The sequence below is a fragment of the Carettochelys insculpta genome, chromosome 3, assembly GCF_033958435.1.
Source record: "Carettochelys insculpta isolate YL-2023 chromosome 3, ASM3395843v1, whole genome shotgun sequence".
NCBI lineage: Eukaryota > Metazoa > Chordata > Testudines > Carettochelyidae > Carettochelys > Carettochelys insculpta.
In genome coordinates, this window is record NC_134139.1 from 70,456,442 (window position 1) to 70,474,915 (window position 18,474).

The 18,474-nt window shown below is 42.5% G+C and overlaps 1 protein-coding gene across 1 annotated transcript in view; it reads right to left on the reverse strand.

Moving 5' to 3' along the window:
• FMN2 (formin 2) overlaps nt 1-18,474 on the reverse strand; it is a 265,037-nt gene that overhangs the window by 45,312 nt on the left and 201,251 nt on the right. The window contains exon 17 of the mRNA XM_074989102.1: nt 6,910-6,961. Within this exon, the coding sequence (XP_074845203.1) occupies nt 6,910-6,961 (52 nt within the window). The remainder of the gene's footprint in view (nt 1-6,909; nt 6,962-18,474) is intronic.

Below are 18,474 nucleotides of genomic sequence, written 5' to 3' on the forward strand. Positions count from 1 at the left end.
GATTCATCATATTCTAAGTCAGCTGTAACCTCTCAGGAAAAATATCTTGGCATCAGTGTAGTGAAACCACCTGCTGAACTTGCAGTTGTGTCCCATTTAAAAAAACAAAGCCAAAAACAAACAAACAAAAAAAAGATTTGGAGTTTAATTTCTGAACTAGCTCCTTGAGAAATTTTTAAACCGCCTTTTCCAAAAGCTTAATGCTATAGTGCCAATTTTCACAGTCACTTAATCATACTGATGTCACTATTACTTAGTAGCTCCACTATAGTTACTTCTGGAATTAACTCCTGCATCTCATTTACTGCAGGGCTAAGAATAAAGCCTCCTGATGAGCTTTAGAACTAGCTGTTCCAAGAAGCAACAATCTTCTATGGCATAAAATTGCTACTTGTAAACCTTTTTCCAGAGTGACATTTCATACGTTTCAGTTTGCACTTGAAGTCCTCTAATGAATTTAAAAGGCAACATATTTAAAACTGATAACAGGAAATAAACATAAAAGGTGGGGGGACCTCAAATGCAAAACATAATACTTAAATATTCAGAAAACAGCGTTGTAAATGAATAAAATGATTCACAAATCATTTATGACAAATATTTTATAAATGGGTATATATTTTCTTGATTCTGGGAGTAAGTCAAACCACTAGCTGCTTGGGTTTTAGAAGAAACTTTTCATTGGACAGTTTATTCCCTACTGAGCCATTCAATGGGATCAACATGCTCTGACCTTTGCCCTTATCAGAAACAGAGCGCTAGACTAGAATAACCACTGTCCCCATCTGCGGCAGCTTCTAAACTCATACACCACCTATTGCCTTTTTTCAGTCTTTTTCCCTCCTGTTACAACTAACATGGAGTTGATATGCACATTGATATCATACCAGCAGTATGAGCCACAAAGTGAGAAAGAGATCTAATTGGAAGGAACCAACTTTCAATGAATGGAAAGTCACAACGGTATGGATGGCAAGAAAAACAGGAGGGAAAGGGATCCAGAGGAGAAAGAGTCTGACTATATGCCTCAGTTTAACTTTGTTTTTCTCCTCAGTCTCTCTCCCCTCTCTCACCTTTGCTAGGGGAAGCTTTCAACACATACTTTAAGCCTTACTTCAATTTCATTTTAGCTTTCCAGATCACCTTTGAAGAAAATACAAGCCATTGTGTGGCAGGGAGTGGTGTGGGAGGAACATTTAAGATTTTAAAGGCTTACCAGACATAGGTGCTACATTTTGGGCTATTGCTTTTCAACAGTTCCAGTTCATCCCAGGTTTGTTATTCATTTAGATGTCCTCAACTTGTCAGCACAGGAGCCAGTGCAAAGAACTGGTCCCTAGCATATCTATTTCCATCAAAGCTGATGGAAGTTTTGTGCGTGCAAGGATTGTATTATTTCTCAGGGAATTTTGGTGGTAAACATTCTTACAACTCACCTGTTGCTACAGCAGAGAGCAACACATCATTGCTAAATGCATTAAAAAATTCTGACAACAAAGAGGTACCTGACAGAACTTGGGGAGTACTTTTAAGCCTATCAGTCCTTGGAATGTAGAAATACCTGTACCACATTATAAAGCAGATCCAAAAAAATATATCCTGAAATGAGAAAACAGGTGTTCCATATCCAGCTGTACTCTTCCAACTTTCCCTGCCCAGTAAAAATGTCCAGAACCATCCATTTGTCCTCTTATAAATCAAGTATCTGTTATTGTATCGCAGAACATTTTTTTCTTTTTAATTTCATGTCGAAAAACTTACTTTAAATTCTTGTATCTGTTTAAAACAGTCAGAACATAACCCTGCCAGGATCATACTCCAACACTTTTCATCTATCTGGCCTTCACCAGGGAATCAATAGCAACATGCACTTGTGAAGCTACTTTATACAGTTTTCAGCCATCTATGGAGCTCAAAGGAAAGCCATCCTTACGTGGGTGTGCTTCCCTGTAATCACCTCTTATCACTACTTAGCTTGAAATCCTAGAAAATATATACATAAACAGAGTTTTTAATAGTTGGAAGTGACACAATGTGCACAAATCTAGAAGATTCTAAATATACACTACTGCAAACAATGTCATTTTCATAGGCTCCACACAAATAATTAGACTCTGAGTAATTTTCCATGAAAATTAATGGTTTCTGGCAGGTCAGCTTCCCAGTGTGAATTTGTTACGTTTCACTCAAATCTCAACATTACTAGCCCAGACACTGTAGTGGGCTTAGAATCTGTTGCTTCATATGGTGCGAAAAAGATAGCACTAGGAACTAGAGACACTCCAAAATCCGAAGGTATCCCAGGTCTTCAATAAAATCCAGAAGATGAATTTGTACATGGATTCTAAAGAGTTTCAGTAATAGGCAGGCAAGGTGGTGGTGGTACAGAAAGAGGAAGACTCTTGCTAAATGTTCTAATGCTACTGATACAGGAAAACCAGAATGTCATTTAAAAGAGAAAAAAGAGAGAGAAGTCCCGAATGTGAAAAACAGACTTTGGATTAGGTCTAAATGAAACATTAAACAAAGCAACATAAATAACAGGTAATGAGGCTGCTGCTGCTCATTCGCAAGCACACAGTCCAGGGAAGGAAACTGATCTCACTGAAATACGGCTTTTGCCATTCTTGAGGGGTCTGGCTTTTTTTGCTTAGCTCCTGCTTCTGCAGGGACCTCTATGGCAAAAGAAGGGAGCCACACAAAGGTCTGAACATGTGCTAGTTAACCTGTGCTTCAACTACTGCCCTTCCCCGGCAATGAAAGTGGTGGTGCAAGGAAGAAGAAAAAAATCAGCATCATATCTATTGCGTTCTGTGACAATGCCACTATGATTTTTTTTGAGGGGGTGTGTATAGACTGCTTTCTTCCCTTAAATAAGTTGTATAATGAAACCTCATCTCTTAAAAACTGAATTAAATGCAGTTTCCTTTCCAAAAAGGCAGAATTAAAATTTCTTTGATATTCCCCCTAAATAAAGGCCATGATTAAAAACTTTTTCAGCAAGCAAAAATATTCAGTAACTGAATAGAAAGATTCTTCTTAGTTCTTAGTGAAAACAAGGTCAAGTGTTCCAATTTTAGTGAGGATCATTTTATTCATTGATGAATATTTAGTACAGCTGAGGGCCCCAGGACAAAATGAGATGTGTTTAACCTAAATTGCTTAAGGAGCATTTAAAATAGAAAATATAAAATATATTTCTTAGCCCTTCTGCTCTGGACATTCTCCCTCCCTTTTTCTCCCTCATGGAAAAAAAGAAGTGGTTTCTACTTGTGAAGTATTTGACAGGTTCACAAGTATTTACGAATGAGGGTCTAATTGGAAAGTGCCAGGTTCCCTTTTATTGCACTTTATCAATATTGTTGAGGGAGTGATGTAATTGTTTGGGGGATGGTGAAGACATTCCATGTCACTGCAGTGTTAATACCAGGCTGGAGCCTTCCTTGTCTGCCTGCATAAGCTAGATAAACACAGACCTGTGTGCCTTCTTCTCATCTCAAGATACTTACTCAGAGACATCTTGGAACACATGCCTATTGTATGCTAAACATTTCACTTTTCATTCTATCCATGTGCCAGAAATCCATTCCTTGGATAAACACTTTAAATACTGACACTCTGAAAGTCACTAAACATGATAAATAAAGAGAGTACATCATTTCAGAACCGATTAAACATTTTCTCACTTGTGACAAATGAACAGCTATAAACTGGATGGAGTCTCTGGAACAAACATTCCATTTTCTTTGTCTTTGTTATGCATGGAAGATTAACTTTCCATTTCAGCTCATCGCCTGCACAACTGAGTGTCTCTAAAAGTACACATTAGTGCACTGAGCCCAAAACATTATTCAAACTAAATTTTTGTAAGTGCTTTTTACCCTGAACTTCTGTATGTTGATGGAGATACAAGTTTTCTATACTACAGCTAAAAGGAGGTAGATTTTAAGTTATACACAGGCTGAAGTTAACCACTTCAAAAGAAAAATTCAAGTATATTAATCACATTCATTTTACTCCATCTAATTCACCACTTTTTCTCACACTATTTACTTCTGTATTCATTAAATGCACTGCCATTCTACCTGACTCTGGCTACTCTGCCCCTTCCTTTAGGAAGGAGCACGCAAATGTGGCCGATCAGAAATGCAAATCAGGCATAGATTTAAATATCTCATGCATACTAGCATGGGATCCGAATTCTGGAAGAGTTGATTTTGAAAGCCAAAACAACCATGCAGGCACGGTTCATTCTAAAGGAGACCCTGCTTTCAAAAATACGCTTCTTCCTGAAAAAAATGAGGAAGAAAGGTGTTTTTGAAAGTGGAGTTTCCTTTTGAATGAACTTAATGTACATGGATGTTTTGGCTTTTGAAATCAGCTCTCCTGGAATAGAGATCCCATGTGAGTATGCAAACGAGACACTTGATATTTAAATCCACACCTCATTTGCATTTCTGTTTGGCCACATTTACATACCCCTTCTGAAAGGGAGGGGCATTGTAGCCACAGCCCCTATGATTAACAGAATATCACTAATATTTTGTTTAGCTTTTCTAAGCTCTCCTTCTTTTAAAAAAAATAACACACAAGCATTTCATTTAGAAGACATTTGGAGAAAAAATTAGCACTGATTATACCCTACTGAAAAGCAGACTGACCAAGAAGCAACCTTCACAATCCTAGTAAAAGTTCTAGTAACTGAATTGAGAATTTCAGCTGTGGGAGGAAAAAGAAAGGATAAATATGTTTTTGTAAAGTACACTTTAGTGCACTGAGTCTAAAACATTGAAATTTGATTTTTTTTGGCAATTCTATCATATAGCTGAAAGAGACAGTGTTTTTTGCTACAAGTTAAAGGAATACTATCATATACATGTATTTTTACTTAGCTAGGGAGTGGACAGAATAAGATCTTTTTTCTGTGTACAACATAAGTCTTCTAAAGTGCCATATTATCCTTGCTAAATACAATGTATTCATAAGGCATAATTCCTTTCCCCCATGTAGGATGTAGACTCTGCACACACAGGAATTGGCATTCTGTTCTCCTTCCGACTGTCCCAAGAGACAATAGGTGCAGCCATAGCCATGACTGCAGGCACACTGTCTTAGGACACTTCCAATGAACCCCAAACTGGCAAGGAAATGGGGAGGACACAGGAAAGATGAACTCGACAGAGACAGTGCTGAGGCACAGAACCTTTGAGGACTTGCCAGGTTTGGATGTGAACTCCCTGATAGCTTCCCCTTTCAGAACAATGCAGTAGGAATACTCAGAAATGTCTTTTGCTTACCCAGAGATTGGGTATTAGTATGACATTTGAATCACAGTATTTAAGGGTCCTGAGGCTACAGTTTAGCTATTATAAACCTTTAAATGATTTTAATAATGCCTGACATATAATTTAGCAATATTTCAGATGAGCTAAAGTGACACTTTTTTGTTCCATTTTCACATCATGAGCCCCAAACACAAAAGTATGCTGCACTATTTAGTAATCCAATCTTATGCCACTTGAATTTAAAGAGACTAGACCAAATTAGAGTTGGTCATATTATGGGATTGTCTATTCCCTGGGGCTATGTCTACAGGAGAGGGTTTTTCTGGCAAAACTGGGCTTTTGTCAGAAAAAAAAAATGCAGCGAATCTATGTGCAAAATGTGCTTTGTCAACAGATCAGGTATAACACCTCTCTCAATGGCGTACTGTTGAAAAAAGTGCTGAGGAGATGCTCTGGAGCCCTTCTGTTCACCAGGCAGCCCTGTTTCAGGAGCTTCCAGTTAGCTCATCTATCGAGAGAGGGCCGGACAGTCTGGCTGCTCTATGCTGACAGGGTGGATTGCTCTCTCAATCTGCTTTTATGTGTAGAGGCAATCTGGCAACAGAAGTTTTGCTGGGAAGTCCCTTCTGACTGGCACTTCTGTCAACAGATGCTTCTTGCATAGATGTAGCCTGCTTGAAACTTTGGCACTGTGATGGTAATTCAATATAATTCTGTGGAAAGATGATGGTTTAATACCAGAAGAAACGAGTTCTTCCATTTAGCAAAGTCTATAAAAGGCATGTTAACCTACATACTTGTATCTAGTAAGAAGTTCTAATTGCATTCACCAGTACTGTATTAAAAATAAATAAATTATGCACCAAAAATAAAACCAGGCAAATATATGCATTTGTCATTCTTATCAGACAATGCTAAAATACAAGTGGTGTTCTGTTTTTCATTTTCGTCCTTTACTAGGAGTGACAAAATAATCTTTCTTCATGTTCCATTGTAACCCATCATTTAAAAACACTGAAAAACGTGTGCATACACATGGCCCATCTCCCCCATATCTGCATGCATGCATACCCCCCACTCACTGCAAGTTGTGCAATACAGCAAAATTGGAGAAGTTTCCAGATTTTGAAAATTTTACAGTGCTCAAGTATGTAGTGAAGTTTTTGGTTTTAATCACAAAAATCATTTGAAGAAGAATGCTTACAGATCAAATCACATTTAATTACACACTTTCTTGACATCAAAACAGTATTATTTTGTTCAGCAGATATTCCATATGTGCAGAAACCAGTATTTAATGAATAATGCCAAGAGTATGTGTATAGTATATTTATTCTGCATCACTGGTTCAAACATTTCACTAATCTATTGTCTTATTTTTATTTTTCAAACATAAAGATGGGTAAATTTCCAGTTCTGTGCATGCTTGGGTTATTTTGATTTTCTATTCTAATGTTCAAAACAAAGCTGACATTAAATTTTCAAAACTTATATTTTCTGAATATATTTCATATGCTAGCCAGAAAATTCTGTTGTTAGTGTTAGCTAGCAATGCAGTATCTGCTAACGAAAACACATCTTTCAAAGGAAAAGGTTTGATTGCAGTAATTCTAATTTCTCTCACCTTTTATGTGCTTCTGTCAGTAACTTCTCTTCATTTTCTTGGTCAACTTTAGCTGCACAATAGACAGGAAATGGATTAGGTACAAAAAGAATACTTCACAAGTTTCTGTAGTTTTTCATTTCAAGATAAATAATTTACAGGCCATTTTTCAATTTATAACAATGCATGCCAATTGGAAATAAAACAGAGATTAGAACAAAGGCAAATTGTAAAAAATAAGTTCAAAAGGAGCTTCAAGAGAAACATCTCCCAATTTACACAACTAAATGGGACCACGTCATGAAAAAGACGTAAAGAAGCAGACCTTACATACAAAGACCTTGGAATGACTACTGAAAATCAACAGAGTTGGGTTCTTATGGAGAATGAGGGAAAGAATATTTCAGGAAGAAGTACTGAAAAATATTCTACCACCAGCCTCCTCCCAGTGTTCTCGGTAAGCTAAGTGCATGGGTTGCCACCCAGGAGAGATTCAGGTGCCTTCCAGCAGATTAGTAGAGCACCCACAGCCACCCACAGTGGGCGCATGTTCTGGTGGTGTTGATCTGCACATGCCTTAATGCACATAAAATTTATTCTGCCAATGGATAGAAAAACATAAAAGGAACACTGCCACCTCTCCCATATTTACGTATGATGCCTGTGAGCAAAAGCTGGTTTAACTATTGGGGCATTGCCCTAGGAAAGAGACATTTCTAAGAATGCCAGGATCCAAACCATTAATCAGTAAGAGTACATGTACAAAACAACTGGGAGTCTCCTGTCCACTGCAGCCTTCATCCACCTTTACAGCCATTGTAGCATTACCTTAGATATCTTCCTCCTGTTCTGCCATTGAAGACTTTTAAGCTCATTTTTGTTTGGACCCTCCCTGTTGATCCTGACAACAGGGTGACCCTGCAGAGAATGAGAGACTCCCTGTGGCATCCCTCTTAGGTTCATTCCAGCTGTCATGGATTCTATGTCATTGGACCTGTGTTGTCTCTGTGAAGAACCATGTGGTGGCCACAGTGCAACAGTTCTCCCATGTTAAAAGAAGTCACGCACAGGTGTCTTCCTCTGTGTACTACTCTCCTAAACTTAAATTCTACAATTACTGGCAAGTGGTGACGGGAGAAGGATTATGAAATCTAGAAGCTTTTAGCCATGAACCAGCATGTAGGTGATGGACATATGGATCAGTCATTCCATTTTGAGGACTGCAGTGGTAGAATGGTCTGGCTGCTGCATTCACAACTGAGCACCCTTATTTAGGATCCACTCTGCTCAGCCCACATAGGGAGGGGGATAGAAAAGGTGCCTTAAATGTGGTCCACCTCAATCCCCCTGAGTAGATAACTGCATCAAGTGGGTTGACCTCCCTGTGGTCAAAATCAAACAGTAAACTTTGGAACATGGAACATTCAGACTCTAATGGACAAGCCAGACAGTCAGCAACCTGAAATATACATGGCAATTATTGTCCATGAGACATGACAATTCAACATCGATATCGCTGCCCTGGCAGAAACATATAAACCTGAAGAAGGACAGCTAAGAGAAGAAGGCAGAGGGTGCACATTTTTCTGGAAAGGAACCCCAAAGGAAGGAAAATAAATTCATGGAGTAGCATTTGCAACAAGAATGACCTGACAAAGATCCTATCTGAAGTCTCCGTTGGCATCAGTGAGCATCTTATGACTGTCCACTTGAAGCTTGCCAAAAACCTATAAGCAACTGTCATCAGTGTTTATGCATCAACTCTACATGCCGAAGATGATGTGAAGGAGAAGTTCTACACCCAACTGGACACAGTCCTGGAAGACATCCCCAAAGAAGACAAGATTATATTCTTGGGGGATTTCAATGCCAGGGTTAGAAGAGATGTGGACCTCTGGCAGACTACTACTGGGAAAGAAGGAGTTGGCAACATTAACACGAATGGAGTGCTCCTACTTTCTAAATGTGTGGAACATGAGCTAGTTATCACAAACACACTGTTCCACCAGAAAAACAAATTTAAGACCTCATGGCAACATCCTCGATCAAAACACACTGTCAGTGTCTGCACTCGGGATTGGCATGATGTTCGTCTCATATATGCAATGACTAGTGCTGATGACTGCTGGACCAATCACAACTTTATTTGATCCACAATGGCGATTAGGATTGTCACCAAATGGAGAAGTCAGAGGAAACAGATCTGATTAAAGATCAATGTAAAAGGCTTGCAGGACCCCATCAGATGAAGTGGCTTCCAGATAGTGCTTCAAAGGAAGCTGCTGATAACACACCCTGAAGATGTGGAAGAACAGTGGTGTCAATTCAAAAATGCCATCATTGGAGTTTGTGGAGAAACCATTAGCTACCAGACATGAAAGCATCAGGACTGGTCAGATAATAATGATGTGGAAATTGAATGCTTGATTGAGGCAAAGGGGAAAGCCTTTAGGGCCTGGCAAAGTGACAACAATTGCACAACAAAGAGAGAAGCACGTGCAATGGCCAAGACAGAAGCGCAATGTAAAACAAGGACTCTGAAAAACCAGTGGTGGACTGGGAAGATACAAGAAGTCCAGCATCTTGCAGACATCACTGATACAAGAGGTTTCTTCAATGCTACCTAAGCTGTTTATGTTTATGTGAAACCATGGAATCAATCCCCTGAGATCAAAGGATGGTACCAAACTCTTGAAAGACAATGAAGACATTACTTCTCACTGGGGGACGCACTATAATGAGCTCTTGAACCACTGCTTCACTGTGGTCCTTGAATGCCTTGACCAAATCCCTCAGCAAACACCTAGAGACAATCTTGCAACACTGCCTACCCTGAGTGAGGCCTAAGCTGCCATCAAAATGAAGAAGTGTAACAAGCTAACTGGACTAGAGGGAATCCCCACCCAAGTCTTCAAAGAAGGTGGGTCAGAGCTCCACAAAAAATTCCTCCTCCTGATTCTCAAGATCTGGGATAGGGAGCAGATACTATGGAATTTCAGAGACACACTGATTTTCAGTCTTTTCAAGGAGTGTGACAAGTTGGACTGTGGAAACTATCGTGGCATTTCCCTCTTGGCAACATCAGGGAAAATCGTAGCTCAAATCCTTGCAAACTGACGCCTGCCACTGAGAGAAAACAATCTCCCAGAGTCCAAGTGTGGCTTCTGACCATTCCAATGAACAGTGGACATGATCTTCACTGGCCGGTAACTGCAAGAAAAATGTCATGAAGACAACCAACTCTTATATGTAAATTTCATCAACCTGATGAAAGCATTCGACTCAATCATTTGTAGTGCCCTGTGGATCATCATCATCTCAAAGATTGGCTGCCCCAAAAAATGCATTAGCATTTTAATGCTGCTTCACAACAACATGACTGCCACAGTATTGAGCAACAACAAAGCGACCCCTCTGAGGTCAAAACAGGAGTCAAGCAAAGCTGTGTCATTGCCCCATCACTGTTCTGCATCTTCATTGCCATGATGCTTTACCTCATGGATGGCAGCTTCCAGGTGGTGCGAAGATTTTCTGTAGAATGATGGGAAGCTTTTCATTTTCAGGAGACTAAAGGCTAAAAGCAAGTCCTGTACAACCTCAATCATGGAGCTCCAGTATGTGAATGACAATATGGTTGTTGCTCTTTCTCCCACAGTCCTTCAGATCACCTCAAGTGCCTTTGCTGAGGCATACGGGAATCTCAGCCTCACACTGAACATCAAAAAGACCAAGGTGCTCCAAAAACCTTCACCGATGGGACAATCTCATGAACCTTCTATTGAAGTCAATGGAGAACTGCTGGAAAACGTGGAGCACTTCCTATACGTTGGAAGTCATCTTTCTGCTAAAGTCAGCATTGATACAGAAATACTGCACGGTCTGAGCTGTACAAATTCTGCTTTCACAAAGGATCTTCAAGAACTGGAACATCTGTCCCAAGACAAAGCTCCTTGTATACTATGAAGTGGTTATTCCAACATGACTGTATGCATGTGAAACCTATACATCACACAAGATCATTTGAAGGCACTTAAACAATATTATCAACGCTGCGTCAGGAGAATACTAAATATCTAGTGAGAGGATAGGCATATGAACACTAGGGTCCTGGAAGAGTCAAACATGAGCAGAATTGAAGCCATTATCATCAATAATTTGGTTGGACTGGTCACGTGTTTCAGATGTCTGATCAACACCTCCCAAAACAGATTCTGTTTTCCAAATTGGAGAAAGGACAGAGGAGCACTGGGGACCAATAGAAGCAATATAAGGACATGCTCAAGGCACACATGAAAATGTGCAGCATTGGTGCTGATGCTTGGGAGAACCTTGCCCAAGACTCTACCCAGTGGAGAACGGTAATCCTTGAGGGGTTGGCACAATTTGAAAGGTCCTGCCACACTGCAGATGAAGACAGGCAGAGAAGAAGAGAGCATCAAAAACTGTCCTTCACACCTCCAACAGCTACTAACACCTGCCTCTTCTATGATAAGATCTGTGGCTCCAGAATTGGGCTGATCAGCCATCAGAATAGGTGGGTGACATGAAGATATCCTATTTGTTATCAAGTGACCACCAAGAGATGCACAAAACTCACGATCAGTGCATTTTTAATGAATGTCTCGTGCCTGCAGTCAGAGACAACTATCATATTGGACGAACAAAAAGAATACAAAACCCAGAATTATATTGACTATACTCTTCTGAAGAGTCTACTTTCCAATGTAATTTTTCTTTTGATTTTCATTGGATTTCAATTTATGTTTTTTATGCAAGATCCCTGATATAAGGCACACAAAATCACAACACGTTTCATCTCAGGGATTTTACCAGTTTCAGGAACAGCAACAATACCTGCTATGTGCATGTGCCAACTCAGATAAAATTTATTCCTGTGAACAGGACTAACAAAAATCATGAACAACTTAACTCTCTCATAAGCTTGCTAGTTTAACAGGTACTCCTTGAATCTGGAACCTAAGTCCCCTCTTTGAGTTTTCTGTCTTGAAGATTGATTTACAAGGGCTATTTCATAGAATCATGGAATCATAGAAGAGTAGGACTGGAAGGGACCTCGAGAGGCCATCTAGTCCAGCCCCCTGCCCTCATGGCAGGACCAAGCACTTTCTAGACCATCCCTAAAAGCCATCTATCTAACCTCTTCTTAAATACCTCCAGTGATGGAGATTCTACCACCTCCCTTGGCAATTCGTTCCAGTGTTTGATCACCCTGACAGTTAGGAACTTTTTCCTAATGTCCAAACTGAACCGCCCCTGCTGCAATTTAAGTCCATTGCCTCTTGTTCTATCCTCAGAGGCAAGGAAGAACAAGTTCCCTCCCTCTGCCTTATGACACCCTTTTAGATACCTGAAAACTGCTATTATGTCCCTTACTTTGAGGGGTTAAGGCTTGAAGGCTCCGTTTTGTCCTGAGGAACTGGGATGAACTTCACTGAAGCTGAATTTCTACACAGAATTGTAACCCAACAAAAATCTAAAGACTCTCAGTTTTCATTCAGTCTACCACTTCATGGCTGCCAGCCATAAGCATCATATAATGCATGCTCAGTTTTATTATAAAAGCTATCATCTTTGAAATACTAACTTCTACATTTAAAACAGGATGCAACTACATCCTAAAACCATTAGAAGTTACAATAGAGATGAGCAATGATCAGAGGGAAAAGTGAACTTCAACCTGGGAGTAAGAATACTTACCACTGACAACACTTGCAGCCACATAGCTCTGAAACCTTCACAAAAGTGGGACTGTTTTACAGATGGCCCTATTGTGGCAGGAGAGCTGAAAAGTGATTTGCCCATGGTCATACAAGAAGTTAGAGTCAGGATGAGCTCATGGCTCCCACTCCATCGTAAATCAATTCATCTTTTTACCACAATGGTCATAAGCTGACTGTGAACCCATTGCTACTCATGTAGTGCTTATTACCATGAGTTGACATGAGTGGGATTAAATATGGTAACATGACTTATTTCTAGCAATAGTTATCTGAAAGTTCAGGCCCTATCTCAATGTTTGAAAAACAAGCTACAACAAGCTTAAGCAGAGCTAGGTAAAATGCTCTGAAGAAATTCAAGAGCACATGAAGCTTTCCTGATTGTGGGTTTCCTTAATAGCTTGAAACTCAGCTCAGGTGTTCGTAGCTTCACAGTACTTTGAACTGAAGCTGGGCTGCCTTATAGGTTTGTATAAAAGCCTTGAATGGCTTTGGTTGTGAAACCAGAGTGAAACATGGTAGCTTTAATTGAGATTCAATGAAATTGTGCGTGTGTGTGTATGCACGTGCGTGCGTTCAATCATATAACTCAAAGTAAAACTTGCAAAACAATTTGGATGAAGATGGAACAAAATGGTTGCAAATCTCCCTGTGCAGCAAAAGCACCAATCTCTCATTTTAGGTTCACAAAGTAGCCTTATGTAAACTGCTAAAAATAAAAATAATTTATTACTGAAACAATTAACTTGGGCTTCTCTAAACCATTTAAAATCCACTGCACAAAACTTCAACTGGTTAATGTTTGACAAGCACAGGGCAGTGGTTTTTAAAAGCCTGTACAGTATCTGAAAGTCAAAACTAAACATCATTCCCCTTTATCTCCAAGATTACTTGGTTCTGAGAAGATTGTTCACAAGTTGGCAGTAGAGCCTTTTCTCTGATGAATAGATGCCTTAATCAAGGATACAGGTAAATTGTTTAATTCATAAAAATAGGGAATTTGTTCATACATTTACTGTTTGAAAATGCCCTACCATGAGTAATTGGACACCTTAAAAACATGTTTCAAGCAGACCAAATGAGGACCCAAAGCAACTCTGTGCTGGAGGATTTTTTACAATAGACAAAAATAGTAATTACACTGAACATCCACACAGAGAAAGTGGGGGTGGGGAGGGAGAAAATATTTTTTCAGATATTTGTAGTTGTATTTCATATAGAGAAAGGGATACTATGCATAGAACAGAACTTTGAGAAGTTTCTCAAAAACACAAGGGCACATCCTGATTTTTTTGAAGTTATATATACATACATGTAAGTCAGAGCTACTTAGCCAGATTTTCTTTGGTATCAGATCACCATGTGGCACAGGGGGAATTGAGAGAGGGGTGGGAATGGGAGTCTGTTCCTCAAGGGCTGGGCCATGCTACTACAGCCTAAGCCACCAGCCTAATGATCCTTAAAGCAGGTGCTGAAGGCTGTAACTCAGCAAAGAATCTGGCCCACAGTCTACTTAGCCACCTAACTTTCTAGAATGATCAGTTTAAAATAATTAAGGAATAACACAAAAAATGATTCTGAACTAATATGAACATAAGCAACAATATTGTGGAAGCAAGTTCATGTCAAGATTAAAACAAACATTTTCAAATGTTCTCTAACACCCAGCTCTTATGTAGTCTGGATCTTAAATATCTCATGCACTAGTGGTGCTTTTTGCTCATGATCTTTCCCGTAATGAAAATATTGCATCTTCCTCTTCTATCCTTGAAGGCTATGTCTAGATTAGAGCAATTTGTTGACAGAAGTTTTTGTCAGAAAATATCTTTCAACACAACTCCTGTTGACAGATCTCATCCAGACAGCAGAGTGGATTGCTCATTTGATCTGCTCTGTCAACAGAGAATGTCAAGACTGCCTGGCCACTCTCTCAACAAAATGGCCATCCAGAACCACAGCAGACAGGGTCACAGGTCCTTCTGGGAGGCCCGGCAAGATACACTCTTAAAGGGATCCCCACAGACACCCATGCCCTGCCCATGCTGAGGCATGTCTACCTCCATGAGCGATAGCACCACTGCTAGAACACAGCATCTAGTGCAGAGCTTCAATGCGTTCTGGGAGACATAGCTATTTCCAGTGAGCCAAGATGCCAGAGCAGCCTTGGACTTGCGCTGGCCCCACGCAGAGGTGCTTCAGCACCTGCTGCACCTCCTGATATGCTCTTCCTCACAGAAGGCAAGCCTGACACAATCTTTGAGGAGCATGCCATTGCTGCCAGATGGCAACACCTGTGCCCACCCCTTGGGTGCAAAAGCAGATCTGGAGGCACTGTGCCAGTGCCAACTGGTGGTACTGGCTGGTCATGGGACAGTGGGACAACTAGCAGTGGCTCCAGAACTTCCACATGTGGAAGACCACATACTTGGACCTCTGTGTCTGCCTCACCCCCATGCTCCAGAGACAGGACACTCAGCTGAGGCCCACCATCCCCATGGAGAAATAAATCACAGTCACTCAGTGGAAGCTTGCCACCCCCAGCAGCTACTGCTCAGTGGGAAACAAATTTGGTGTGAGAAACTCCACTGTTGGGGCCCTCATCGTGGAGATAGGGCATTCTCAGGCTGCAGTCCCTGCCTGGGGGAGGGGCTGTCCCACGAAAGGAGGACCCTTGGGAAGTGGGGTCAGAGGTGCAAGGGGTTGGGTCGGTGTGGGAGGGAACTGTGTCATCCCACCTTTGCACAGTCCTGCTGGTGATGGGGGCAGCTTCATGGGAGGACTCCTGGCAAGCTTGGTGAAGCCAAGACTCCCTCCCTCAGTCTGTTGTGTGTGTATGGTCCCCTCCCTCTGCAGGTTGTGGCCACTGCCAACATTATCCTGTTGCAGAGGATCATCCACCTGGGAGATGTGGATGCAGTTGTGGCCAGATTCACCACCCTGAGGTTTCCGAAATGCATCGGGGCTACTGATTGGATCCAGATCCCTAGCCACAGCCTGGAGCATAGCAGGGACAAATAAACAAACCAAAATGGATACTTCTCAATGGTGCTGGCAAACCCTGGTCTACCACCATGGCCAATTCACAGACATTTACATTGGGTGGTCAGGCTGGGCACTTGATGCCCTTGTGTTCCACAGCTCTGGCCTGTGCTGGAGGGGGGAGGAAGGCACATGGGCCCTTCACCATGAGCTGGCAGTTGGAAATATTCAGATGCTACTGGGTATTGTGTGGGATGCAGCCTGCTCCCTATGGTCTGGATTATGAAGCCATACACCGTCCAGCTGGACCCCATCCATAAATACTCTCCGATGCCTGCCTCAGCTGGGCCAGGATGCAGGCTGAGTGTGCCTCTGGCCACCTCAGGGAATGCTTCAGGTGCCTGCTCACGTGCCGGAACATGGGAGAGCACAATGTGCCCAACTAGTGGCTGTGTGCTGTGCCCTGCACAACATAGTGGAGGGAAAAGGGAAGGCTTTCTTCCCAAGGTGGGGGCTGGATATCAGCTGTGAGTATGAACAGCTGGGTGCAGCTCCAATCCACCAGGAGGGGTGCAGAGGCCCTGAGGAAGAGCTTCTCCCATGGCACCCAGTAACCATCTCCAGGACTCCCTCAGTGGAGGTCTCAGACCCCTCAGCTCTATCCCATCCCCACCACCCATCCCATTGCCTCCTCCCGTCTCCCTGACACCTGCCTAATAACAGGGTTGCAGGTCTGATGTGGAAATAACTGTTTTATTGAACCAAAGAAAAAACAGTGCAAAAGGAATGGTGTAATAAACAACTATTTTATAAACAGTGCAGCGCATTGATCTATTTACAATGTGGGATACTTGGGACAGGAGTCACAGACATGAGAACTTGGATGAGGATGTCTAGGTACAGGGGCTGGGGGGGGGCTCAAAATAATGGGGGTGGAGGGGCTGCAAACCCAAGGGGGAGTGGGACCCTGAGCAGTGTCAGGCTTGGGATCCCCTCCTGCTGCAGATTCAGGGCCCCTTTTGGGGCTGGAATGAGGCTGGAACCTGGGGGAGGTATGGAGGTGGTGGGGCCCAGGCCAGCATAGGGAACAGGGGGGACATGGGGTGTGGTGGGGCATGGCCCCACCCTGCAGGATGGCCAGTGGGAGCAGGGCAGTGGGAGGCGGCAGGGCCATTATACATCCTGCCAGAGGCCGATGGCAGTGTCAAAGTGGGACTGAGCTGGTCTCAGGCCGGTGACCCCCACTCCCTGTTGTCCCACAACTGCTGCTCCATGAGGTCAGTTATCCTCCAAAGGGCAGCACTGTGGTCCCTCTGGAGTTCCTCCAGGATGCAGTGATGGCCCCTCCAGCTGCAGGCTCATCCTGGTGGTGAGATGGGGCTGGCTTGCCCTTTGGACAGCGTAGGTGCACCTGTCAGAAAGTCAAGAAGAGATGGTAAGTCATTCATGCAATTTAGCCCCTGAAGCCTTGACCCCCCACTGTGAGCTGCAACCAACACCCTCTGGTTCAAGAGAATGTCCCTGTTCCCCACATGTGGCCTGTATAGTAGGCCCTGCTGCACACAGGCTCCGTGGGGCCTTGAGGACATGCTGAGTGCAGCGCCCCGCTGCCCCCACTCAACAAGCTAGTGACCAAGGCGGTGTCTGGCCACAGAGGGGTCCCTGAATGGGTGGTGGGTGAGCCAGGGGCAGCCTGGCCCTTCCTGCCCCCCCCCACAACACCCCTGCAGCTTGCAGTGCTGTATCCAAGCCCATGGGCTGGGTGCCATACTCCTCAATGTGTCTGGGTCAGGCCGTCACCATTCTGACTAGCCCACTTCCAGCTGTGGCAGGTGTTGGCAGGCCCCATCTCTCCTGGCACCTTGCGGCTCATTTGGCCTCCCTTATGGCTGGCAGCAGGCTGGCGCCCATGCCTGGGGGCTGTCTGCTGGGTCTGGGTGGTGCACATTACCTTGTACTTGATTCCCCATGCTGGGATCACAGTGTGAGCTCCCGTGTGAGTTGGCCACATTATTCCTCATGGGAAGTGGAGTACAGCTGTTGACAAAAGTTCTGGACGTTCCCTGGGCTTTGTTGACAAAAATCATCAAATACCACTTTCCTAACATACTCCTGTTTTCTCTCCCCTGAGCAGATGTTTGAATTTTCTGCAATAAACTTGATTTTCACGGGACAGTAAATGCTAAATACTTCATCTTCTAAGTAGTCTCCAAATTGCAGCATGTTCTATATTTGCAGCTCCTTCAAGTTCTTATCTGCATATCTGGCTATTTCATTGCTCATCCCAATTTCCAGATCTATTATAAAGATATTTAACTCTACCAGCCCTAGAGTTAAATGTGCCATACAGACCAGAAGCCAAACATAATTCTCTTTCAACCAGCAGAGATTATTCTGTTTCTGTACCATTATATCCCTTATTTGGGAGGCTGAATTTGTAAAGAGGAGTTGGGGCAAAAAGGGCTCAAATTTACAAACCAATGTTGCACTTCTCATTGCAAGTGGACTTTTAATTAGAGCCAATAAAGTTTATTCACCATTGACAGTGAAACTGAGCACTAGCTGGAACTTGTAAGAAAAGAACAAAATTGCCACATATCTCACCCAATCTGGGCAACCAGCCACCTAGACAGAAATCAAGGACAAAAGGAGAGACTTGCTCTGGAGAAAGGGTGTAAGAAGTTTGAAAGAGACCTCTTAATTCCTCACCTCTTCCCTCCTTGGGTTGAACTCTAGGATGTCCTTTCTGGTTCTTCAGCCAATACTCTCTCCCCAATGCAGGGAGAGAAAACAAGATAAAGAAGAAAGTGTGCAACAGCTTGCACAGGCCAAAAACTTCATGCTAGACCAGTTAAAAAAGACTAGCCTA